General features: G+C 41.3%; 1 protein-coding gene across 1 annotated transcript; it reads right to left on the bottom strand.

Annotated features, from left to right (window-relative positions):
* Positions 1-105: 105 nt before the first annotated feature.
* On the bottom strand, positions 106-27,648 carry TRIM4 (tripartite motif containing 4). Its single transcript, XM_077758668.1, is given in 7 exon segments — positions 106-5,865; positions 9,646-9,743; positions 10,007-10,029; positions 21,410-21,640; positions 22,307-22,402; positions 27,130-27,292; positions 27,294-27,648. Coding segments are annotated over 7 exon segments (1,347 nt in total). The 5' UTR covers positions 27,443-27,648; the 3' UTR covers positions 106-5,278.
* Positions 27,649-27,981: the final 333 nt, after the last annotated feature.

The raw sequence follows: 27,981 nt of genomic DNA, 5'->3' as shown, positions 1-27,981 counted from the left end.
GTGTCTCCTTTCCACCTTTTTGTTGTTGTTGTCAGTTCACACCCCCTTACACTTTCAATATACCAGAAGATGTTTAAAGCAAATAAGTGTTTAAGACATTAAAAGTAACAATGTATTGGGTATTTATTGCCTACATAAAAGTGAATTATATGATAACAATAGAACAAGGACTGGAAAACAAATTCTACTATTATAAAGTCTTTCACTATACATTAAATGACATGTGACTTGAAGGTAGATTCAGATTTTTTCAAAATGTATATTGTAAATCCTATGACAATGACTAAAAAAGTTTTTGAAAGAAGTATAAATAATAAGTAGAGGAGATAAAATGAATTTTATTTTTAAAATACACAATAAAAGTAGAGAAAGTAGAAAAAGGAAAAAATAAACTTAGAAAAAATGAAACTAATAAAAAAAGGACTAGCAAAACAATATATTTTCATCAAACTGTATCAAACAATAGCTTTTTTTCTTGCAGTTTTATACCTTTATCTGACAATCAGTGGTTAGTTCTCATCCACATCTACTGTCTGGAGATTTTTGAAAGTGGTGACGAGTACATAGGTAACCAATGTAGAGAGCGTGTTTGATGAATCTTCATCCTTGTTGTTTGGACAACCACAAATGCACATGGTATAGAACATTACTTATTCCTTCGGCCCACACTAGTATCAACGTGCACATCTGAAGTATCCCATCTCCTTCATGACAAGTTTTCAGATTTCTTTGAGTGCCCACAGGGCACACATCTTGAAATCCACTCCACGGATGCTTGTGAATATTGATGGTGTATTCTCTTGTCACTATCTTGATGATAGAATAGCCCTTCTTCTCACCACCCTTCTTTTCAGGAGCTATTCTGCTGGGCCCATGTTGAATAGAAACAATAACTTTAAAGGCAAATAGTTTAAGACTAACAGTTAAGAACGGAAAGACTAGATGATTAAAAAACAAACAAACAAGGGGTCTTCCAGAAAAACAGAACCAACAGGATGGACAGATCACTGGCCATTACCTCACATCATCATGGAGGCCAAGAGGTCCTACAATCTGCTGTCTGCAAGCTGAAAAATGAGGGAAGAAGCTGGTGCTGTAATTCAATCCAAGTCCAAAGACCTGAAAACTAAGGGAACTAATGGTGTAAGTTCCAGATGGGGTCCAAAGGCTCAAGAATTAGGGGGTCAATAGTATAAGTCCCATTCCATGTCTGAAGGCCCAAGAACCAGGAGCCCCAAAGTTCCTGGGCAGATGGATGTCCCAGCTCAGGCAGAGGAGAAACTTGCCTCTCTGCTGTTCTATTCGGACTCTCCATTGATTGAACGATGTCTACCCACTTTGGTGAAAATGTGATAGACTCAGTCTATCAGTTCAAATGTTAATCTCTCCTGGAAACACCTTCACAGACACACCCAGAAGTAATGTTTTACCAGCTATCTAGGCATCCTTTAGTTGAGATGACAATTAACCATACAGGGGTCTCAAAAGAAGCCTATTTTAATATTATGATATATTATGAAAGACTTGCAGTTTCAGCTCCTATGTGTAAAGAATCAGGAAGTCATAACTCACATCCTTACAAGAAAAAGATGAGAAAACTGAAAAGCAACAGCTTTTTCTGGGCCCATCAGAGAACTGAGGTTGTATGGCAAACTGCAACCCCAAAATCTGGATAGACAGGCAAATCCACAGAAGCAAAGCTAAGATCTCCTTAGCAAAGGAGAAGCAAAATCCACCAGAGCTATAAACTTGTAGGAATAAATAATGCTTTTGATGAAGGTTGAGTGTGAGATTGAACGTGGGCTAGCTTAAGGGTGAGAAACTTCTGGGAGCTGCAGGGTTGGGGGTTGGAGAGCAAATATTTATGGATTTACCTCCAGGAACTCCACCAAATTCTCAGAATGAAAAGTTGAGAAAGATCTCCTCCTGCCAGAGCCAGGAGGAGGAGGAATAGACATCATTGAAATATGTGCCTAGAATGCTCTACATAACAAAAACCCAGTCTCCAAGAGAAAAGATTTCAGCAGAGCCTTATCCACTATCACACAGTATAGACATTTGTGCTTATAGCACCTATGCACATACCCACCAACTTTCAGGGTGGGGCAGTGCAAGTCTAGGTTGAAATCTGAGAGAGTCCAGATCTTCTGGAGAAAGTGTAGGATAAATAGTTGTTACCAAACCATGTTCTGGGAAGTCTCTGAGCTGGTCCCTCAGTTAGTTCCTGTGGTGAAATAAGTTTGAGAAATCCTGTGTAATAAAATTCCTCTTCCAATATGTCATAACATGTTAACATAGTAAAGACTCAGAAAAATCCCTAAGTAACACTGAAAACTATTACAAGTTTTTGTAATAGTTCTGTTTGTACATCAGAAGCATCATAAGAGTTTATTTCATTTTTAGTAAATATGATACCTGTGTCCCATCCCATACCTGAGAGGAGCCAATATCAAGACACACAAAAGAGGCAAAAAATTTTGGTAATAAAATAGGTAGAGTAAGAGAAGAGAAGAATATTCTCAGTAAAAGAGGCAAGGTCTTTAATAATAGTGAAGGAAACCAGAATGTGTCAGCCCAAAATATGCCTCTTTAGCATGAGCTGAAGGCAATTAAGAGCAGCAAACCCAGAAAAAGCTCCCCTTTTTCTGTCTGCAGACAGGATATACATTCTCCTTTTGCTGGAGATAACACCAAAGAGGAATCTGCAAACAAGCATTTCCTCCATTAGTTTCCTCACATGCATTTACCTTCCCACGGACTGCCACACCTGGAAGGCTAAGATATTCTTCCTTCATCCTGTCATCTCTCCACAAATGTACTATTATTTGTCAGAAGTACTATGTAAGCCAGAATTCTAAGCCTCCACTTTGAGTTACTCTTCATTTTAGGTTTCTCCTGAATGATGTGTGCTGCATGTATTAATAAACTGTTTTTCTCTTGTTAATCTGACTTCTTGTTAAGAGGCCCAGCTGAAAACCTAAGACAGGTATAGGTAAAGTTTCCCTCCCCTATACTAGTATGAATGAGGGCTCATGAAGACTTGAGAGAGGAGGAAATGGTCTGGAATCACTGCCACCAGAGATGTAAGAGAAAGTCAAGGGGTAAAAAAAATAAGTGTTGTTCACTAAGCAGCTCAAGGAGCCCACTTGAAGTCAGAAAGCTAGACTTTGTAGCAGAAGCTGGCTCAACAGCTCAGGAGGAAGATGGAAGAAAGGTAGTGATGAGTTTCTTAAGGACTGGAAACAAACAAGGCAGGCACTGGAGAAGTCCTGATGGGCACATGTATTTGCTTCCTAAGGCTCCGTAACAAGCCACAAACCAGAAGCTTAAAATAACAAAAGTTTATCATCTCACAGTTCTGGAGGCTATAGGTCTGAAATCAAGGGGTTGGCAGAGCCATGCTCCTCTAAAAGCTCCTAGAGAAGGGTTCTTCCTTGCCTTTTCCAGCTTCTAGCAGCCCTCAGCTGGCTTGTGGCAGCATGACACCAATCTCTCCCGCAGCCATCTTCTCTCTGTGTCTTCACATGGCACTTCCATGCGCACTGCAGATTATTATTACTATTATTATTAGGGTGCCAGTTATATTGGGTTAGGGCCCACCCTAATGACCTCATCTTAATTTCCAAATAAGGTCATATTCACAGGTAGGACCTCAACCTATCTTTTTAGAGGATACAATTCAACTCCTAACAGCAAGTACTTTGGAAAATTAAGGAGAATTCAGCAGAAATCATTGAATGAGGGGGGTTGCTCAGGCTGAAGAGGAAGACAAGCCAGGATGGGCAGGGACATGGGAGAGAAAGAAGGGTTAGGGAGGGTACTGGAAGTTTTATAAGAAGACCTATTAAATCACTGCCAGAAAGTCTACAGAAGTCTGGGAGGAAACACGTTAAAATGTTAGAAGTGGTGAGATTATCAAGAACTTTCAGCTTCTTTACACTTTTTGTATGTTCCAAATTTTTTACCATAAGTGGACAACTTTTACAACTAGAGAGAAACAATCATTATTTTTAAAATAACTACCCAGTTCCTGTCACAATCCTGAGAGCTTGTACTCTAGAGAACAAAGATAAAATGAGCGAAAACACATATACCTGAATTTAAAATGTATAACAAAATAAAAGCCCGATGCAAAGATGATGCTAATGTGCAATCTGCATTCAATAAATACTTACAGAGAGCATTACAAAGGCCAGAAGCTTATAAAGACCAGAAAAGGGCACAGGCTTTTAACTCAGACCCATCTGGATTTAATCCCAACACTCCTATTTGCCAGCTAAACAGTACTGAGTGAGTTACCCCAAAGGTAAACTCTGTTTTCTTACTTGTAAAAAGAGGATTTTAATTTCCATCTCACACCAAGTTTCTGTGGGAGTCATAGAAGAGCATTACTGAAGAGGCAAGAAGTGTGGTATGAATGCTTAGCAAGTGTCTCCCAACATTTTAGGTTTGACGTTAATACCTTGCATACACAACGTAAGAACTTGCCAGATGGAAACATACTGAACACTTGAAGGCAAGGATGTGGTCGAGTGAAGAAGAGGCACAGCCTAGGCAGAGTAAGGGAAGATTCCCTCAACTTTCTGATCAGGAAAAGTGGGAGGTATCCATACTTACTGGAGAGCAGAGGAATTACATTACTGAGCAGAAACAGAGTCTACAAATCTATAAAGTTTCAGAAAAAAAGACCATCCTATATGAAAATGCAACTTGAATTGCCTTATACATTAAGGGAGCAATAACCTCCTCTGACAAGAAACTGGGGATTAAGGAAATTCCCAACAGTCCAACAAAGCCCACGTTCCTTCTTCCTTTCCACTGACACTGCGCTCTGCTCAGTTTCGAGACATCCGCTAATGTCAGAAGTGGGGCTGTGTCTCCTCAAACACTTCTTTTTTAAAGCTACAAAATTTTTCTCCAGACGCATTTTGGAACATTTCTCATTCCAGCTCATTGGCCAGAATTGTCTCACATCGGGGAGAGCTGCCACTCCTGAAGCACAGGGAGGGTGCACAGCAAACAGTTCAATGAGGAAGAACCAGAAGAGAAGAATGGTCGTGGAGCAAGTGGGTACTGGAAAGGCCCCTATCGAGGTCTGCCATACTTGCCTGTGCACAGTGCACGCAAGGAGCTGAACAAGATGTCAAATTGGAATCTGAATGGACAGTACTGATGTGCTACCTGGACCAGTATGTACAGAGTGAAAGAAGAGGGCCAAGGGATCCATGTCCCCAGGTTGGGGTACAGTCAGAGATTCCTGGGTAGGGGAAGAACAGCCTCATTTCCCACTAGTCACTGCTGGGATGACTAAAGATGCTAATGGACTCAACCAAAAAAATGGTCGGAGGCTGGAGGTATGAGGACAAGAGAAAGTGTGTAGATGCGCTCCATCCACAGCACTGTAGAAGGAGATGTCCCCCGCCTCGTGATCTAGGAAAACTCCCACCCGGTGAAGAGCAGGCTCTTGCTTGATGGGACTTACAGAAAAGCTTGTTAGGGGCCGGTAGCCAGCAGAACTCCAACAAATAGCCCAGATTCCCGTAATGGGGGACATTTTTGAACTATCAACAATCCCCATGATGCCGTCCCGACACACCCCCACAGCAATCTCCAGGCTATCTCGGTTCTCAACTTCCCAGTAATACTTCCCTGAAGTGAAAACGTTTTTTCCCAAAACACAGGGTAAGTGTTGAAATCTTTCCACAGACTGTGTGGTCTTTGGAGGGTTCCTCCATCCACTAACGTAGCCCCAAGCTGAGGAAAACAATGGCCAAGAACTGGCTGATGCTCCATTTTTCACAAATCTCCCTTCCTGGGAGAAGACAAGTTTGGGATGGGCTGTGTGTTCAGCTAGATTTACAGCCACTGTAGAGAAAATGAGAACAGAGATTTACAGTGTGACAGCTTACCACCAACCCTTCTCCAGAAATGCCCCTCCTTTCCACCTTCAGCCCCATCCTTCTCTTAACAAGAACTGTTAGGGATGAGACTCCCCACTGCCTCTCAACTGATCCTCAGCTGGGCCCCACAGGCCACACTGTGGCCCTAAGCTAAATGAAATCTTCGTTCCCCTTCTGCTCTAAAAGATTAAGACCTTCATGATTTCACAGTTTGTGAGTTCAAGCCCGACATTGGGCTCTATGCTGACAGCTTGAAGCCTGGAGCCTTCTTCGAATTCTGTATCTCCCTTTCTCTCTCTGCCTCTCCCCTGCTCGCACTCTTTCTCTCTGTGTCTCTCAAACCATAAAAGACTCTTAAATACCTAGAACAAACTTAGGGTTGATGGTGCGTGGGGAGAGGGGAAAGTGGGTGATGGGCATTGAGGAAGGCACTTGTTGGGATGAGCACTGGGTGTTGTATGGAAACCAATTTGACGATAAATTATATTTAAAAATCAAAAATAAATAAATGTTAAAAATTTTTTAAAGATTAAGACCTAAAAACAGGGGGCTCATTATTTCATGACCCCAAGTCTTCAAAATCAGCATAAAGTTGGGAGAAATAGTAACGAATTCTGACCTGGTTAATCAGGACCACACCAAGATGGCTGATGGACTGGTTCTTTGCCCTGGGACACAGGGATGTCATTGTTAGCAAATTTACTCTTCCCTGGTTCCAGCTGTTCACTGGGCAGCTCCACAGGCCCCTAACAGATCACTCAAAATGGAACTCACTATTCTGTTCCTTTCCATCCTCTTGAGACAAATACCCATTCACATGCAGACATCTTGTCTTCTGTGTTCTCTGAGGTATACACCTTCACCCAAACAACTGACACTGAAATCTTGAGGTTATCTGACTCCTCTTTCTTTGAGGCTTATTAGTTTGACCTTTGATGGCTTATTAGTCACCTAGTCCTATCAAATCCACCTCTGGAAATACCACCCAGGTTCCTTTCCTCCTCTGTTCTCACTACCACTGTCCTCACTCAGACTTTCAGCACCTTGTACTTTAACTGTGTCTCTAACTTCCTCCCTGGCCTCCCCACCTCCTGATTCTCTTCCCTCTCAGACTCTCCATGTCCATTTCTCGAGTATTTTTTAAAATCAGAAATGGATGCTGGGTTTTGACCAATTCTTTTTCTGCATCTACTGAGGTGATCATATAGTTTTCCTTTTTTCAGTCCGCTAATGTGGTGAATTACACTGATTTTTCAAATGTTAAACCAACCCTGCTTTTCTAGAATAAAACCTATTTGGTTATAATTCATTATCTTTCAATATATCATTAGGTTCGATTTGCTAAAATTTCCTTTAGAATTCTGTCTGTGTTCATGAGGGATGTTGATCTATAGACCTTTTCTCTGGTAATGTTTTTGTCTGATTTTGGTATCATGATAATGCAGGCCTCGTAGAATGAATTGGGAATTGTCCTCTCTTCAGTTTTTTGTGCAAGTTCACACAGAATGGAGATTTCTTTCTTTTTTTTAAAAAAAATCTAATGTTTATTTTTGAGAGAGAGAAAGAGAGAGAGCGCTCGAGTGGAGAAAGGGGCAGAGAAAGAGGGAGACACACAATCCGAAGCAGGCTCTAGGCTCTGAGCTGTCAGCACAGAGTCTAATACAGGACTTGTGAGAATTTGACCTGAGCTGAAGTTGGATGCTTAACCAACAAGCCTCCCAAGTACCCCTGGAGATTCCTTTCTTAAATATTTGGTGAATTCAGGGAAATACAATGTCATCTTTTTTTTCCATTATAAGTAGCATGTCCTTTTTCTATTCTTGCATAGAAAATTTTCTCTTAACACTCATTTTTTGGTGTAGTTTCCATCCTATTTCTTCTGTTTAGGACTAGTGGAGCTTATTGGATCTGTGGACTTAAGAGTCTTCATCAAATTTGGAAAATTATTGGTCATTATTTCTTCAGATACTTTTCCTATCTCATCCTCATTCCACTCATCTTTTCAGGGACTCCAATTACTCCACATAAGACTGCATGATATTGTCCCCCAGCTTACCAGTGCTCTTCTCATTTTGTAAGTTTTTTTCCTGAACATTTCATCTTGTAGTTTCTACTGCTTCATCTTCTAGTTCACTTGCCTTTTTCTCCGCAATATCTAATCACCTATTAATCCCAACCAGTGTATTCTTCATCTCAGTCACTGTGGTTTTATCTGCAGAGGTTTGATCTGGGATTTTTTAGATCTTCCACATCTCCAAATCCCTCTTTACAGGGTAGTTATAATAAATGTATTATAAAGTCCTTTGGAGCTTATTCTAACACCTGGATCAATCCTGGTCAGTCTCCATCAATTATTCTCATTATGGGTCATGCCTTCCTACCTTTTTGCATGCCCAGTAATCTTTGATTGGATGCCAGACATTGTGAACTTACATTGTTGGGTACTCATTTTTAAACCTCAAGCTTTGTCTCGGGATGCAGTTATCTGGAAATAACTTGATCCTTTTGGGTCTTAAACTCATGACTTTTAAGGTGGGCCCAAAGCAGTGCTCAGTGTAGGGTTAATTACTCTCCACAAATGAGGCAAGATTTTCCCAGGAATGAAGGGTTTTCCAGTCTGGCTGGTAGGAACGAGCATTGTCTAGGGCCTGTGGGAGCCTCAGGAACTGTTCCTTCTAATCATTTTGGAAAGGCCTTCCTCAGCCTAAGGTAGTTTTTCACAAGCACGTGCTGAGCAGTACTCTGCTGAATACTCAGGGGGCACCTCCGTCGATCATCAGGACTCTCCCTCTTGACAGCCCTTTCCTTGCCAGTACTCTGCCTAGTACTTTGCAAGTTCTCACTGCTTTGTTCTCCCTGGACTCAGCCCCATTCCTCAGTCTGGTTCCACCTCCACTACTCCTCCCTGTAGTGGCCAAAAGCTCTTTCAAGGCTGGAGGATGGAGCCATTATAGACCTCACCTCATTTGTTTCACATTTTTCAGGGATCCTTGGCCTGCACTGCCTGACATCCAGGGTTGGGAAACCTGTTCTTCATGTAAAATATCTGTTTTATTTTAGTTTTATTAGTTAGCTAAGTTTTAGGCTACCACGTGGTTCTTCATCAGAGAGGTGCACGTGAGAACCACCTGTGTAGCTTTGACACCTACATGCCTTGGCGCTTCCCTGGAGATCCAGTAAATTTATCTTCAGACTTTTCTATGATCATCTTCTCAACCTCAGCTCCTGCCTTTCCCCACATGCATATTATGGTTTAGTCACATTGGATACCCTCCCCTCCATTTCCTCCACATCTTGGCTCACACTGCTAACTCTGCTTACATGAATATGCCTCCATTATCCATTTAGCAAACTCCTACTCACCCCTGAAATCCCAGATCAATGTCACCTAAGTGTGAAAACCTCCCCACTTCACCCCAACAGAGCTCTTTCTCTGTACTTCCATAATATCTTATTCATACCACCATAAACAGTAGATCCCACTATGTTACAGTAAGTGATACGGGTGTGCCTCTCCAATTTGCTTAAATTCTTAGAAAGGTCTTTTTCTTTCTATATCACTCTTATAACCTCTAGTATGTGTTAAGTAAATGCTTCTTGAATGAAGCACATATCCACGTATTCCTAAGTAGTTTTTACCACTTTTCCTGCTAGCTGCATGCTCTGTTTTCTCTTTCCTTTCCAAACTTTTCTCATTGCTTATTCTCTTATTTTAAAGATTTCTAGGGAGTTCCAACCTGCTCACCTTGGAATCGCTTCAGCATTTCCTTCATCATGGGTATCTTGCACACAGTCTTCACTGTTAGAACTTCAGGGGAATAGTTCACATCTTGGTTCTCACTCCTAAGAAAAGTAGAGAGGGTTGTTCTTCTTATAGGATACAACTCAAGCAGCCAAGACACCCACCTCCTGTGGAAGGTTCCAAGCCCAAAGCTCACACCACCACTCTCCCATTCCCCCTTGCAAAAGTGAACAGCAGAATTCCTCCTCCATAGACACTCAGGGTGTGCCCAGACTGTTCTATGGAGTCCAGGCCTGTTTCCTGTCTATTCAGCCTGTATCTTTACCATTCCACCCAGGCCCCATAAGAAAGCAGCAGCTCATACCTGGTCAATACATCTTTTGGATTCTGTGAAGAGAAGAAAAACATAAGCAAGTTATGCCCCTTCCTCCTAAGATCTGGTACTCAACTTCGGGAGCAGGTATTTTTCTGTCAATTGCTTTTGTTAATGTCATATATGCTCTTATGCTGCCAAAGGCAATGGACTGACACATAGAATCTTTCTTCACATGACCTCTCTGCACCATCTGACAATGTTAACCAATCCCTTGAAATCCTATTCTTTCTCCTTTGGCACTATGACATGAACTCTCCCCTGGGTTTTTTTGCCTACTTCTCCATCTATTCTCTTTCAGCTACAGACGCTAACAAGTATTGTTGACGATGTGATGGGAACGTAAAATGGTTTAGCCACTCTGGAAAACAGTTTGGCAGTTTCTAAAGAATTAAATATAGGGGCGCTTGGGTGGCTCAGTCAGTTAAGCCTCTGACTTTGGCCCAGGTCATGAGCTCATGGTTAGTGGGTTCGAGCCCTGCATCAGGCTCTGTGCTGTCAGCTAGCTCAGAGCCTAGAGCCTGCTTCTGATTCTGTGTCTCCCTCTCTCTCTGGCCCTTCCCTGCTCATGCTGTCTCTCTCTCTCTCAGAAAAAAAAAAGAATTTAATATAAATATATGGCACAGCCCAACAATTATGCTCCTACTATCTACCTAAGAGAAATGAAAAGATATGTCCAAACAAAGAATGGCAGGCAAATGTTCATGGAGCATCATTCTTAATAGCCAAAAGGTGGAAACAACCCAAATGTACATCAATTAGTGAACAGAGAAACAAATGTGGTATAGTCTCCGATGAAATACTATTCAGGGATTTAAAAAAAAGGAATATAAATACAGTACTAATACATGCTACAACATGAATGAACCTCAAAAACATTATAAATGAAAGATTCCATACACAAATGACCATATATTGTATGACTCTGTTTATGTGGTATATTTCAAAAAGGGAAATCTATAAGAGTCAGAAAGTAGGTTGTCTGGGACTGGAAGCAGGAACAGAGATTAACTATATACAAACACAAATGCTCCAAAACTGGACTTTGGTAAGGTTTCCACAACTTGGTAAAACTACAAAAATCACTTAATAATGATAAAAAGTACACTTAAAATAGGTGAATTATAAGATATATACATTATACCTCAAGAAAGCTTTTAAAAAGAAACAGAAGTGTATCAAAATGGTTAATTAACACATGAAAAAATGCTCAACCACATTAGTCGTTTGGGAAATGCATCTACCCTTTGGAAGGAGGGAAGGGTGTTGACTGAGTGCCTGAGTTAACATTCTATACCATTCAGCTAAAAGTAGAGAGCTGACAATTCTAAGCACTGATGATCACACAGAGCAACTGATCTCTCTCACACTGCAAGTAACAGTGTAAACTGACACAACCACTTTGGAAAATAGTTTGGAATCATCTACTCAAGCTGAACCAACATATGCCCTGTGATTCGGAATTGCTTTCACAGGTACATAACTGACAGACACGTAGACACATATGCACCAAAAAAGACACGTTCATAACTGCTTTTTTGTAACAATAAAAACTAGAAACAACCCAAATTTTGCTAGAGTGAATGGTATTTTTGGTATACTAATACCATGGAATACTGCAGAACAGGGCCTTCGACCTCAGCACTATTAACATTCGGGGCTGGAGAAGTCTTTGCTGGGAGCTGTGGGAGAGGCATGTTCTGTGCATTATAGGATGTTTAGCAGCATCCGTGGCCTCTACACGCCACATGCCGGTAATAGCCACCCTCAGGTTGTGACAACCAAAAATGTCCCCAACACTGCCCCCCAGGGCAAGCAAAATTGCTCCTGGTTGAGAAGCTGTACAGTGATGCAAACAAACGTCTGCTGCCATCTACAGCAACATAGGGTAACTTCACAACATGATGTGGAGTAAAAGCAGCACATACTGAAAAAGTCTTACTCAAAAACAGACAAAACAGAACAGTGTGAGGAGTCTGGAGGGACAACAACCTCGAGGAGAAGGGAAGCGGTGTTGACTGGAGCACACGGAGGGCGCCTGGCAAGCTACTCGTGTTCTATTATTTGACTTGGTTGCTGGTTCCATGGATGGGTCACTTGGTGATAATCTGTCAGGTGTATGATTTATGCATTTTTCTCTCTGGATGTTACACTAAAATGTATTTAAACATATTTATTTTGTTATGACAGTAAAAATGATGTTGCCTGAATCCACAAACACAAACAATACTTAAAGTTGAAAGTATAGTTTAAAAATATTTCATGACCTGAGCTAAAATCAAGAGTCAGATGCTTGAACCACCCAGGCACCCCTGTCCTTTTTTAAGTATTAAAAAATACAAGACAAGATAAAGAGAGAGGTGGGGGGCAAGATAGCAGAGAAATAGGGAGTTCCGTACTTCCCACCTGCATCTCTCAAACAAAGAAGGGCTGAAGCCAAAGGACTCTGAACCGCAAGAGTCTAGGAGGAAAAGAGACGGTGTCTACTAAGAAGACAGCTTCATAGGTGCATGACTGTGAACTGGGGAAGACAAAAATGGGCCAGGACATGGAGGCATGGAGGGGAGGGAGCCCTCTCTGCAGAGGGACAAAGGGAAGAGAAAGAGCAGCTGGGGAATCGTAGAACTGTCCCTAGAGAAGAGAAAAACCTCGACAAGGGACAGAGAGGGGCCCTATCATCCCATCTCTAACCAAAGTGCTTTCAGAGAGAAATCCTATCTCTAACTGTGGAGCTTTCTTTGGGCTGGGTGCCTTGGTCCCAGAAATTCCCTCCAAGATAGACGGTACACAAGGGACGCAGTTGGCTTCAGGAGGAACAGATCCCCTACTCGATCCCCTGCTAGGAAGTGCTCCAGCTTGCAGGATTACATTTTGAGCAGTATCATTAATGCACATGGAGTAAGAACATGGCCCACCTCAGCTGCACTCATGGCACAGTGAGATCGGACCCAAAAGAGTGATTTGCAATGCCTGGTTTGAGAAGGGACTAGGGGGTTGCCATTTTTTCCCCCACAACCACCAAGGTGGGGCCTCAGGGAGCAGCCCTCAGGACCCACAGTGGAGGTGGGACCTGCCTATACCAAACCACACCCATCTGTGCTGGGTAGCTGCTTTTTTTTACTGGAGCCCAGATAGATAATAGGGAAACAAACAACCCCTCCCCCAAGACCAGCATTGATGCATTGCCATGATTAACTCTAGATCAATTCTTGCTATTCAGATATATTCTCCCTTATCTCATTCTTATCTCTCCCCTCCTCTGGACTGGGTATTCTGGTTATAGGTTTGCTTAAACAGGCATATTTAATCCATTCTCTTGATGAATGTTCTACACCTCCATCATTACCTTCGTTTCTCTCTCTCTCTGAAATAATCAGACTGTACAGTTTCTCTGGGTAACATTATCTTCGTTTCTTTTTTTTTTTTTTTTCTCCTCACCTCCTGCCGTATTCTCCTTTTGCTCTCTCTGAATTAAGCCTTTTAGTCTCTTTGCCTGGTCAATGTTCAATTTCTCTTTTTCCCCACACTTGTCATTTCTCTCTTTGTGTATGCTCTACCATCACCACTGCCTCCACTCTGCTCTGTAATTGTAGCTAGGATTTCTAGTTTTATACTTTTAGACTATCCTTTGTCTTTTGTTGTTTTGTTTTTTTTCAGTTTGCTTGTTTGTTTGATTTGTTTCTGCATTGGCGTGCTTTTGTTTCCTGTTTGTCTATTTTCCTTTCGAGGGCTACCTCAAGAAACAAGCCAAAGTACACATGGTGGAGAGTCTCTATCACTACGAGTAGGGAAGTAAAATAATCAAATGTGCAGAGCACATGCAAAGCTTTTAAAACATACGAGACAGAAAACTAGCCAAAATGACGAAACAGAAAAACTGTCCTGTAAAGAAATTCCAGGAAGAAGTGACAGCTAAAGAATTGGTCAAAACAGATGTAAACAACATAACTGAACAAAAATTTAGAACAATAGTCATAAAATTAATCACTGGGCTTGAAAAAGGCATGGAAGACACAAGAGATGCTATTGCTAAAAAGTATTGCTACAAAGATTATGGACCTGAAAAGTAGTTATGATGGGGGATGGTGGCAAGATGGCAGAGAAGTAGGGAGTTCTGTATCTCCTGCCTGCATCTTTGAAACAAAGAAGGGCTGAAACGAAAAGACTCTGAACCGCAAGAGGCTGGGAGGAAATGAGATGGAGTCCACTAAAAAGATAGCTTCATACAGCTACCTCAAGAAACAAGCCAAAGTATACATGGTGGAGAGTCCCAAATATCACTATGAGTATGGAAATAAAATAACCAAAGTCTCAAAAGCGAGACTAAGAGACACCATTAAAAGAATACTACCTGAACGAACAGGCCCTGGACAGTCAATTGGCCTCTTTTAATATACCAGTACTCGTAGGCACAGAGTGCATAACAAGCATTTAAAATTTACAAGAGACAGAAAGCTAGCCAAAATGATGAAACAGAAGAACTCCTCTCAAAAGAAATTCCAGGAGGAAGTGACAGCTAAAGAATTGATCAAAACAGATACAGGCAACATAACTGAAGAAGAATTTAGAATAATAGTCATAAAATTAATCGCTGGGCTTGAAAAACGGCATGGAAGACATCAGAGAAGCTATGGCTACAACGACTATGGACCTTAAAAATAGTTGTGATGAATGAAAAAAATGCTATAAGTGAGGTGCATAATAAAATGGAAGCAGCCACTGCATGGACTGAAGAGGCAGAGAGGAGAATAGGTGAATTAGAAGACACAATTATAGAAAAAGAGGAAGCTGAGAACAAGAGAGGTAAATTGATCCAAGAGCACAAAAGGAGAATTCGAGAACTGAGTGATACAATCAAACAGAACAATATCTATATCGTAGGAATTCCATAAGAAGAAGAGAGACAGAAAGGCACTGAAGGGGTACTTGAACAAATTATCACTGAGAACTTCCCTAATCTGGGGAAGGAAAAGACATTGAAATCCAAGAAGCACAGAGAATGCCCCTCAGAAGTAACTTGAATTGATCTTCTGCACGACATATCATAGTGAAACTGGAAAAAATATAGGACAAAGAGAGAATTCTGAAAGCAACTAGGGATAAAAGAGCCCTAACAGACAAAGGGAGATATATCAGGGTGGTTGCAGACCTATCTACTGAAACTTGGCAGGCCAGAAAGGAATGGCAGGAAATCTTCAATGTGATGAACAGAAAAAATATGCAGCCAAGAATCCTCTATCGAGCAAGCCTGTCATTCAGAATAGAAGGATAGATAAAAGTCTTTCCAAATAAACAAAAATAGAACGAATTCATCACCACTAAACCAGCCCTACAAGAAATCCTCAGAAAGACACTATGAGGGAAATGTTGCAAGGAACACGAGATACCAGAGACACCACCACAAGCATAAATCCAACAAAGGACACGATGACTCTAAACTCATATTTTTCAATAATAACACTGACTATAAATGGGCTGAATGCTCCAATCAAAAGACATAGGGTAGCAGAATGGATTTAAAAAAAAATACCAAGATCCATCTATTTGTTGTCTACAAGAGACTCATTTTAGACCTGAGGATGCCTTCAGATTGAATGTGAGGGAGTGGAGAAATATCTATCATGCTACTGGGTGTCAAAAGAAAGCTTGAGTAGCGATACTATATCAGACAAACTGGACTTTAAAGTTAAGGCAGTAACAAGAGATGAAGAAGGGCATTATATAATAATTACAGGATCTATCCATCAGGAAGAGCTAACAATTATAAATGTCTATGCACCAAATATGGAAGCACCCAAATACATAAAACAATTAAGCACAAACAGAAACAATATTATTGATAAGAATGTGCTAGTTGCCGGGGACTTTAATACTCCACTTACAGCAATGGATAGATCAACTAGACAGAAAATAACTAAAGAAACAATGAAACTGATGACACATTGGACCAGATGGATCTGACAGATATATGTAGAACTCTGCATCTTGAGGCCATGGAATTCACTTTCCTCTTGAGTGCACATTCTCTAAGATAGACCATATACTGGATCAAAAAGCTGCCCTCAATAAACATAAAGGAATTGAGATCATACCATGCACACTTTCAGATCACAATGCTATTAAATTTGAAATCAATAACAGGAAAAAGTCTGGCAAACCTCCACAAACATGGAGGTTAAAGAGCACCCTACTAAAGAATGAATGGGCCAACTGGGCAATTAGAGCAGAAACAAATAAATGGAAACAAATGAAAATGAAAATACAACAATCCAAACTCTATTGGATGCGGCAAAGGCAGTCCTAAGAGGAAAGTACATTGCACTCCAGGCCTATTTCAAGAAATTAGAAAAAGCGCAAGTGCAAAATCTAATAGCACACCTAAATAAGTAGAAGCAGAGCGCAAGAGCACCCCAAACCCAGCAGAAGAAGAGAAATAATAAAGATCAGGAAAGAAATAAACATAGAATCCAAAAAAACAGTTGAACAGATCAATGAAACCAAAAGTTGGTTTTTTGAAAAAGTAAACACAATTGACAAACCTCTAACCAGGCTTCTCAAAAAAGAAAAGAGAGAGCACCCAAATAGACACAATCAAGAATGAAAATGGACTTATTACAACCAACCCCTCAGAAATACAAGCAATTATCAGGGAATACTATAAAAAATGATATGCCAACAAACTGGACAACCTAGAAGAAATGGACAAATTCCTAAACACACACACACTACCAAAATTCACACAGGAAGAGATAGAAAATCTGAACAGACCTATCACTAGTGAAGAAATTGGATCAGTTCTCAAATATCTCCCAACATATAAGAGCCCTGGCCAGAAGGCTTCCCTGAGGAATTCTACCAGACATTTAAATCAGATTAATACCCATTCTTCTCAAGCTATTCCAAAAAATAGAAATCAAAGGAAAACTTCCAGACTCATTCTACAAAGCCAGCATTACTTGGATTCCCAAGCCAAACAGAGACCCAGCAAAAAAAGAGAACTATAGCCCAATATACTTGATGAATACAGATGCAAAAATCCTCAACAAGATACTAGTAAATCGAATTCAACAGCATATAAAAAGATTTATCCACCATGATCAAGTGGGATTCATTCCTGGCTTACAGGGTTAGTTCAGTATTCACAAATCAATCAATGTGATACATCACATTTACAAAAGAAAAGATAAAAACCATATGATCCAGTCTATAGATACAGAAAAAGCATTTGACAAAATACAGCATCCTTTCTTAATAAAGATCCTCGAGAAAGTCAGGATAGAAGGAACATACGTAAACATTATAGAAGCCATTTATGAAAATCCCACAGCTAATATCATCCTCAATGAGGAGAAACTGAGGGCTTTCCCCTGAGATCAGGAACACGACAGGGATGTCCACTCTCACCACTGTTGTTTAACATAGTGCTGGAATTCCTAGCATTAGCCATCAGATATAAAAGGAAATAAAAGGCAACAGAATTGGCAAAGATGATGTCAAACTTTCACTTTTCACAGATTATATGATACTCTACATGGAAAACCCGACAGACTCTACCAGAAGCCGACTAGAACTGATCAATGAATTCAGCAAAGTTGCAGGATACAAAATCAACATACAGAAATCGGTTGTAGTTTTATACGCCAATAATGAAGCAACAGAAAGAGAAATCAAGAACTGATCTCATCATAATTGCAAAAGAAGCCATTAATTACCTAGGAATAAATCTAACCAAAGATGTAAAAGATCTGTATGCTGAAAACTATAGAAAACTTATGAAGGAAATTGAAGAAGACACAAAGTAATGGAAAACATTCCATGCTCATGGATCAAAAGAATAAATATTGTTAAAATGTCAATACTACCACTACCCAAAGCAATCTACACATTCAATGTAATTCAATCGAAATTGGATTTCGGAATAATCCTAAAATTTGTATGGAACCACAAAAAACTCTGAAGAGCCAAAGTAATATTGAAGAAGAAAACCAAAATGGGAGGCATCACCATCCCAGACTTTAGCCTCTACTACTAAGCTGTCATCATCAAGACAGTATGGTATTGGCACAAAAACAGACACATAGAACAATGGAATAGAGAACTCAGACTTGGACCCACAAATGTATGGCCAACTAATCTTTGACAAAGCAGGAAAGAATATCCAATGGAAAAAAGACAACCTCTTTAACATATGGTGCTGGAAGAACTGGACAACAACATGCAGAAGAATGAAACTACATCATTTTCTCACACCATACACAAAAATAAACTTAAAATGGATAAACAACCTGAATGTGAGACAGAAAACCATCAAACCCCTAGAGGAGAAAGCAGGAAACAAACTCCTTGACCTCAACCTCAGCAATTTCTTACTCTTAAGGGAATCAAAAGCAAAAATAAACTACTGGGACCTCATCAAGATTAAAAGCTTCTACACGGCAAAGGAAACAATCAATAAAACTGATAGGCAACTGACAGAATAGGAAAAGATAGTTGCAAATGACATATCAGATAAAGGGCTAGTATCCAAAATCTATAAGGAACTCACCAAACTCCATACCCGAAGAACAAATAATTCAGTGAAGAAATGGGCAGAAGGCATGAACAGACACTTCTCCTAAGATGACATCCAATGGCCAACAGACACATGAAATGTTGCTTAGCACCCCTCCTCATCAGGGAAATACAAATCAAAACCACACTGAGATACCACTTCAGGCCATCAGAGTAGCTAAAATGAACAAATCAGGAGACTCTAGATGCTGGTGAGGATGTGGAGAAATGGGCACCCTCCTACACTGTTGGTGGGAATGTAAACTGGTACAGCCCCTCTGGAAAACAGTGTGGAGGTTCCTCAGAAAATTAACAATAGAACTCCCCTAGGACCCAGCAACAGCACTGCTAGGAATTTACCCAAGGGATACAGGAGTGCTGATGCATAGGGGCACATGTATCCCAATATTCATAGCAGCACTTTCAACAATAACCAAATCATGGAAAGAGCCTAAATGTACATCAACTGACAAATGGATCAAGAAGATTTGGTTTATCTATATAATGGAATACCACATGGCAATGAGAAAGAATGAAATTTGGCCATGTGTAGCAATGCGTATGGAACTCGAGGGTGTTATGCTGAACGAAATAAGTCAGGCAGAGAAAGACAGATACCATATGTCTTCACTTATAAGTGGACCAGGAGAAACTTAAGAGGACCACCAGGGAGGAGAAGGGGAAAAGAATCATTGGGGAGATGGAGGGAGGCAAACCATGAAAGACTCTTGAATACTGAGAACAAACTGAGGGCTGTGGGGGGGTGAGAGGGTGGTAGGGAAGAGGGGAAGGGGGGTGATGGACATGAAACAGGGCACTTGTTGGGATGAGCACTGGGTGTTATATGGAAACCAACTTGGCAATAAACTATAAAAGGAAAAAAAACAAAACATAGTGCCTATTGAAAAAATCAAGAGATGGAATGCAGAAAGATTAAATATTTGCATAAATTAAAAATACATACACCAGAGGAATACTGTATATTGTGTAAGAACACATTCAAATAAAAAGATAAAAGTTAGGCACAACAGGGGCGCCCGGGTGGCTCAGTCAGTTAAGCGTCCGACTTCAGCTCAGATCATGACCTCACCTCATGGGTTTGAGCCCCGCATCTGGCTCTGTGCTGACTGCCAGCTCAGAGCCTGGATCCTGTTTCAGACTCTGTATCTCCCTCTCTCTCTGACCGTCCCCTGCTCATGCTGTCTCTCTCTCTCTCTCTCAGAAATAAATAAAACATAAAAATAAAAAGTTTGGCACAACATAATTTTTTTTCTTTTTAAAAAAAATTTTAACGTTTATTTACTTTTGATAGAGAAAGAGACAGAACACGACCTGGGAAGGGGCAGAGAGAGGAGACACAGAATCTGGAACAGGCTCCAGGCTCTGAGCTGTCAGCACAGAGCCCGAAGCGAGGCTCGAACCCATGGACCGCGAGATCACGACCTGAGCCGTAGTTGGATGCTTAACCGACTGAGCCACTCAGGCGCCCCAGAATTGTTCTTTAATGTTTCTATAGGGTTTTTTTGAGGTGTCTATACAGTTCTAATAAGAATGGAACTGAATTACGGGCTAAAAATGAAGAAATAATGGGAAAAAAGATGGTAAATGAATAGATCAGTAAAATAAGTTCCCTTAGGCTCTGAGATTCTATAATCCAATTGTCTTCTTTAATCATTTCCCTACCCTTGCACTTCTATTGGCTGATATATTTTTTGTAAGTATACTGCTGGTTCATGCATATCTTTGAGGTTTCATTCTGAGTAGATATTAAACCTCTATTTAAAAAATTGTTTGGATGTGTTATTTCAAAGATTCTGCTAGAGTATACACTAGAGTAGAAAACTTCATGGCTCAAGCAAGTTGTAAAAGTTGTAGACAATTCTGGGAAATCATTACATTAATATAGCCTGTAATACCCCCTCCCCTAGCAATTTCTTGCTGAAAATAACTGGTAAGTGGGTCTGTGTGTGTCTCCTCTCCTTAGAGCAGAATGTTGTCCCCTGATGAGGAAAAAAAAGTAATCAGATTGAAGGGCTCTTCAACAGTTCTTTCCTCCTTAGTCACATGATGTGGAGGAAAGAGAGGTTCTGAGGGATCTAAGACCAAAGATGAATTAGCAGGAAAAAAAAGAAGACAGTTACAAATGTTGTGTCCTATCCTAAAACTGAAAGAAGCTATAAAGACACTTTACTTGCTGAAGATATAAAGGTAAAGATTATAATAAACTGGCTTAAAAGTCCCTAATGTAAGTACTGAAAAATTACTTTTTTTTTTTTAAAGGAGGTTCCATACCCAAATGGGGCTTGAACTCACAACCCTGAGATCAAGAGTCACATGCTTTACTGACTGAGCCAGCCTGGTGCCCATAAGTGCTACTGAATTAGAATTATAACCTTTTAACAGCTACTGGATATTAGAAATTATTTAAATAAATGTACCAATCAAAATCTGAGGCTAAGAGCAAAGTTATTATCAAGCTATGATTATAATGATTAAAAATTAGTAAGACAAATTTATTTTAAAAACTGATACAGTTATCTCCGTAGTGATTTTAGGTTTGCTTTATTCTACTATTTTAACAAAGAATCATAAATGTATAAGATGAATGGAAAAGTCTTACATGTGCTTCAGATCCTCGGCAAACCAAGCGAACCTGGGTATCTCCATAGCACCTGAGCTCAGCATACCTAAGTGTCATGTTAAGTTCCTCTTAATGGTGAATCTTTGACTCTTTAATTGTATAACGACAGTAGCAACACAATTATCAATAGAGAGAACACATTTCTTCTATTAAAGCCACTCACCAGGAAAGACAAGAGGAAATTCAGTGAGTGACCGTCTCACCTGCAGCAACTCCAGGGCGGGGCTCTGGCTCTTCCTCCCGACCTCTAGGATGAGCTCCTTCAAGGAAGTGATCATCTGATGGAGCTTTAATGTGTTCTCATTCTGTTTCTTCTTTGTCTCTTCCTCTTCCTTGCTTAGTCTCTGAAGAAACTGCTGCTCTTCTTCGGCCAGGAAGTGGTGCAGCTTTGCAAACTCTGCACCGAATCTCATTCGCTGGTTTTTCATCTTCTCCTACAGCCACATGACACTTGCTCAGTCCTTGTCCTGCTCTTGCTCCTAAATTCCATGCACATGACTCCCCAACAGTCCATAGTTTCTCCATCCCAATCACCTATAGAAAACTCCTACCCACCCTCCACAAATTCCTGCTAATTTATTTATACTCATTTGGTATCTTCATACTGGCCTTTATAGTGTTAGTTCATTCTTTGTGACATTTGAGTCTCTACTACTGATGGCAATGCCTTGTTTGTGTACTTTTTAAACTAAAATACACTTTCACATCTATTACTTAGTTTAGCCTCCAGAACACCTACTGTTTGGTCTCATTAAGCCTTTAGATGTGCTTCTGTGCGTGCACATCATGCCTCCCAACTAGACCAGTATCTCTGAAAGCAAAGTCCATTTACTTTCCACAATGCTATGGACCCAGACCAACTACAACCTAGGGAGTATATTTAGGAAAAAGTGGGAAGGAGAGGGGTACCACCTTAGAGAGATGGGGATGAAGTATGTGGAACTCCCACTGCCCAAAGCCACAGGTCAGTAGAGAAACACACTTCCTGTTCTATCACCTTCTCTGCAAGGGGCCTGACCACTCACAACATCATGCAAGCTCCTCCCAATGACACCAAAGAGTCTGAGAGACAAGAAAGGCCCAACAGATTCTGCTATTACCTTCCACTCAGTAGCATTTTTCACTTCCATGTCCTGCAAATGCATGGCTTTCTTCATCTTGGCCGTCAGACTACACTGAGTCTCAAGAAGTTTTTCCTGCCAGCAGAAACACATATCAGAGAGAAAGCATCTCCCCAAGCAACTTGCTTATTTAAGAGCTAAACAGGCAATGCGATTGAGAAAACGTTGAAGATACTTACAGAATTTGGCATAAGAAGTATTCTGATCTGACATCTTTATAACACTCTATAGGGTCTGCCTATTAAGTTGGCAAAAAAATGAAAACTGCTAGAGGATTAGTAAATACCTCATACTGGCGAGGGAGGCCTCTGACACTACAATAGTAGGAGACTTATAAAAAGGTGCCATCCTTTTGAAGGGCAACTGGCAGGATTTAAAACCATCTGAAATGTGCATAATTCTACTTCCAATAATCTGTGCAACAAGACACTAGCAAAAATAATCAATATGTATAGGAATGTTCACTGCAGTATTTATTATCCATTCGTGGGGAATTATTAAATAAATAATGGTATATTGATACTCTGTACCAATCTCAGGTAGCTCTCTCTCTCTATTGATGTGTTCTAAGTAAACAAACAAACAAAAAAAACCCTGTGCTGTAGAACAATAGTATTGTATAATTCTGTTTTGAAAAGAATAAATATATATGTATCTGTGCATGGGTGTGCATATTTAAATAGAAGAAAAATCTGGAAGAACATACACCTACAGATTAACACTGGTTATTTCTGGGGAATAGAAATGGCTTGGAAGTTTGGTGAGGGACTAAAACTTTTACGAATTTCTGCTTTGATTTTCTACAAGAAGTATATACCATTTTATAATTTAAAAACCTGAATGAGCTATTACAAAATAAAAGGAGTCGATTAGCATTAACAAAGAGGGCTGTGAAGGGGCAGCACCTGATAGCTGAAGGTGGGACGTGATCGTAGACAGAAGCACACAGGTGAGAGACACATACACACATAAGAGGAGAACCAGCAAGAACCAATGACCAAATGGCTGTGAGAGGAAGGAGTCCAGATTTCACTCCTGGGTTCTGGCTTGACAACTAGAAGGACTGTGGGCTATTTACCAAATAGGGAAGTGAGTGGTATGTAAATAGAAGGGGGGGAATTAAATTAGACTTGACTAAATTGAGTTTGGGGGGAGGGGTCTCTGATGAGTATAGTTAGCAGTTAAGGGTCAAGTAAGAGATCTGAGCTGCAGAAGCAGATGGGGGGGCGTGGTTAGAGCACAGGCAGCAGGTGCAGCCAGATATGAGTAAAATCCCCCAGTAAGAGTCTATCAAGAAGGTGATCCAGGCTGGAACGAGGAACAACCGCATATAAGGGGTGTGCAGAGGACCAAAACCCTACAAGAAGTTAAGCTGAGTGGTGGCTGGTGAAAAACCAAGAGAGAATGGTTTCTCATACACCAAAGGAAGAGAAAATTTAAATAAAAACCGGTGAATGCTGTCAAATGCCGAAGAGTGGCCTAGAACGGCTTTCTGAACATGTGAACACCTGTCAAAATAAAAAGCTAAAAGAAAGAAAAAAAGGAAATGAACAGAACTAGAAATAAGCAGGGCATTTTTTTTTCTTCCCTAAGAGAATAATGAAAAATAGTCAGTATCACTTTTCTTCGTATCACTTACAAATGACAATGGCTACAGCAAAGTGAGGTCATTGAAGAGTGACACCACCAAAACTGGCAAAGGTGTGGAGCTTCCAGAGCTTCCACATGGTGCTGGTGGTTATGAGAAATGGAACAACCATTCTCGAAAAAGGGCCGGCGTCAAACGAAGCATACATCAATCCCAGACCCAGCAGTACAACTCCTAGACCCAGGAAACATGAAAACATGCGTCCACAAAAAGACCTCTACGAGAATACTCATACCAGCTTCATTCAAAAACTGGAAACAGCCCAGGTATGCAATGATAGAGAGATGGATAAGCAACTGCAGTATGTTCATAAAATGGAATATGTCTCAGCAGGAAAAATTAACAGGCTACTGACATGCACAAAATGGGTGAATCTCAAAATCAATATGCTGAGCAAAAGGAGTCTATATAGAGGAGTACAGAGTATTCTTCCAACTTTCATGTGTGGATGGAAATTGCACAGTGAAATGTTGGAGGGGGCAGATGAAATTAGGTTGCAAAAGGATTCTATTCATATGAAGTTCCACAACAGGCAAAACTAATCTTTAGGCAAAACTAATCTTCATTGCAAAAAGATTAGAACAGTAGCTGGGTGGGGAAGAGGGAGCAGAGATTAACTAGGAGAGGAGGGAGGAGCTTCCTGGGTTGATGTTAATATTCTCTCTCTTTTTTTGTCTTAAGATTTATTTTTAAGTAAGCACCACACTCAATGTGTAGTTCGAATTTACAACCCCGCGATCAAGAGGCACATGCTCCGCTGACTGAGCCAGCCAGGTGCCCCAGTAATGTTCTTTATCTTGAGAAGGGCTTAGGGTGCCCAGATGTATGCATTTGTCAAAGCTCAGCAAATGTACACTAAAGATGTGCATATTTAATTGTATTAAATGTGACTTCAAAAACCACCATAAATGAATGTTAAATGTGGTTGACGGTAAGCATGCTAAAGTACAGGAGGAAGGGGACTATCTTCAATTAAGTTTAAATGTCTCAAAAGGAAACAAGAATTGATGGATGCAGAGAATAGATAGGTGATAAACAGAGAAAATGCTAATGGCAGAACCTAGATGTGGGTGTATTGGTATTATAAAATTCTTCCAGCTTTCACATCTGCTTGGAAATTGCATAGTGAAATGTTGGGGCGGGGGATGAAATTAGGTTGCCAAGCGCTTTATGTAGTTCTGTTATACATCACAAAATCACCTGTGCTATTTTCTAACACTATATTTTCTAACATTATATAATCTACTTATTACCTCTAGTTGTTAAATAGGTATATAATCCTGCTACTTGGAAAGCTATTTCAATTAACTTTTTCCTTTATCAATTATGTAACTGCCACTTTGTAATCACTGTCAAATTTGATGTATATGGGAAGCCTGTAATCAGATAAGTAGCTCTTTTGAATGTTATCAAGATTTTTTTTAAGTTTTCACTTTTGTTTAATAATGAAAAATATAAATTTTAACTAGAATTTTTTTAATTGTTTAAAAGTCCTTAACAGTTCCAGTATTTATGAATTATCCTGTATCGCTGGTTCTATTCTAAGACACTACCTAAGTCTTTTTGAATCCTACCACAGTTGAGATCTGAAAAGGGGCCCCTGAATGAAAATGGTTAATTCCAGAAAGATTAGAAAATTCCTTCCCTACAATAACAGAAACTGCCAGGAGATGGCAGGAGGGCAAGACCAAGCAGTTCTCCAGCCTTAATTGCCACCATCCTACCTCCCTCTACCCTCCAGAAATATTGAGCAACTTCCAGTACTCTTACATTGATCACATGCCATTCCAAGCAGCCACACTGTTGTATATGCTGTTCCTTTGGCCTGAATATCCTCTCTCCTATCTACCTACTTACCCTTCAAGAGTGAGTTCATGTTCAACTCCGTGAAGCCATTTCTCCTCAGACCTTCCATGTACTGGATACAAACTTGGATAACTTGATACAAACTTGATACAAACTTGAAATTATTGGTCTACATGCTTATGTACCCTACAAGACAAGGCTCATGTACTTCTTATCTGTTTATGTCCAGATTCTAGAACAATGCCTGGCTTACAGTAAGCATAAATAAAGGTTACTGAGTGAAGGGTGGAACTTTGCATATTTCCTGTTTGTCATCAGTTAATAAAACTGTATGTCATTTTATAGTTTACAAAATACGTTAACTTGTATCATTAAACTTGTGTATTCAACCAGTACTTACTAGATACCAATTCTGCTGGAGACCACAGGAGTTACACCATCAGTAATAGAAGGGGGGTAGGGCTACTCTGGAAAGGATGATCAAGGAAGGTCTTCAAGCTAAAAGCTAAAAAGATGTAAAGGATGGAAGGTGTGGGTAGAGAAAGAGAACAGACTTGAAACAAAAGAAGGCAGTGTGGCTGGAGTAGAGTAAGATAAACTGCTTTATTCAACTGAAGCTCCTTAATCCATAAAATAGGCATGACAGATTAATCTCCAAATTCAAACATTAAGTGATTTTTCCCAACTGATGAAGGAAGCTAGTATCAAACCCCAGCCTCACCACTCCAAGGCAGGATTTTCCCAAATCACCAGTTGTCTATAAACCCTGTGGATATACACCTGCACTGTCCAATACAGCATCCATTTGCCAGGTGAGCACCCAAACTGTGGACAGTTCGAGTTGATATGTGCTGTAAACATAAACACAGATTTCAAAAATCTTTTGTATTATGAAAAACAAAAGTAAAATGTCTCACGGATAACTTTTCATAGCGATCGATGTCGAATGATAATAGTCTGGAAAATTGGGTTAAATACAATAGATTACTAAAATTAGCATCACTCATTTATTTTAACCATTAGGAAAGTTTCATTACATATGTGGTTCGCCTCGTGTTTCTATTGGGCGGCACTGGTATACACCCCCTCGGTATGACTGTCTTAAGCCAGGAGCTCCCAAGAGCCAGTGCCTTGGAAAATCTATACAGATCCTCCCTATCTCAGTTTTAACCCCAACTCTGAGATCTGTGTGTCGCTTAATTTCTTCCCACGGGAGGTGGGGGGCGGAGGAGGTCGTACTTCCAATGGGCATTGCGGCCACCTCGTAGGTCCGTCATGACAATGACCTATGACATGACATGACGACGGTATTCCGGGAATACCGGCAACCCCGCTACAGCCGGCTCACCCGGTAGCTGGCGAAGGCCTCGTCGATGGGCGCCATGGTGTGCGCCTGGTGCTCCTGCGACTCCTTGCACACCAAGCACACGGGCCGCTGGTCGTTCTCGCAGAAGAGCCGCAGCGCTTCCCAGTGGCGGCCACACAGGCCAGGGGGCACCGGGCCCTGGCGCNGGGCAGGGGTCCGCGCCGCCGCTCGGCGCCCAGCTGCGGTGCAGGCAGCCGCGGCAGAAGTTATGGCCGCATTCGATGGACACTGGGTCCTCGAAATAGTCCAGGCAGATGGAGCAGGTCAAGTCCTCCTGGAGGTCCTCGGCTTCCATGCCGCTTCTCCGCCGCGGGACCGGACGCAAGGCGCGGGACTGCGGGCGGGACGGGAAAGTCCTCCGGGGCCTCGGGCCCCGGGCGGCGCTGACCGAGCGGCGACCCTTCCCCGCGCGCGCTGCGGGACCCCAGCCGGAGCCAGGCAGCCGCGGTGTTTCCGCGACTCGAGGGCGCCGCGGGGCACGACGGGACGTGGGCTGAGCCTCGGGCCAGCAATAGAGACGCGGAACTTGCTCCGGGACGCCTAGAGAGGACCGGAGGAGCCCTTGCGAGCAGCGGCTGGAGGAGCAAAGCGGGGCGGCGCTAAGGAGTTCAGCCTGTCTTTCACGTTGCAGAGGTGAGGTGCTTAAGTTCTGGCGTCTTTGGCGAGCTGCAGCTGGGGCGGGTGTTCTGCGGGTGCTGCAGTCCCAGGGCCTGGAGGGGTCTGTGCAGCTGGGCCTGAAGTGGGGGCAAAGGAGGCACCGGCCCGTTAACCTTGCTCTCACTGAAGTCCGCTCTTTCCTTTCAGCCTTCGTTCTCGGCCTCCACCGTCAGGGGC

The sequence above is a fragment of the Crocuta crocuta genome, unplaced genomic scaffold (genome assembly GCF_008692635.1).
Source record: "Crocuta crocuta isolate KB4526 unplaced genomic scaffold, BGI_CrCroc_1.0 scaffold273, whole genome shotgun sequence".
In the NCBI taxonomy this organism is placed as follows: domain Eukaryota; kingdom Metazoa; phylum Chordata; class Mammalia; order Carnivora; family Hyaenidae; genus Crocuta; species Crocuta crocuta.
The sequence above is the reverse complement of the archived record's forward strand: the minus strand, read 5'-3'. Positions and strand labels throughout refer to the sequence as shown.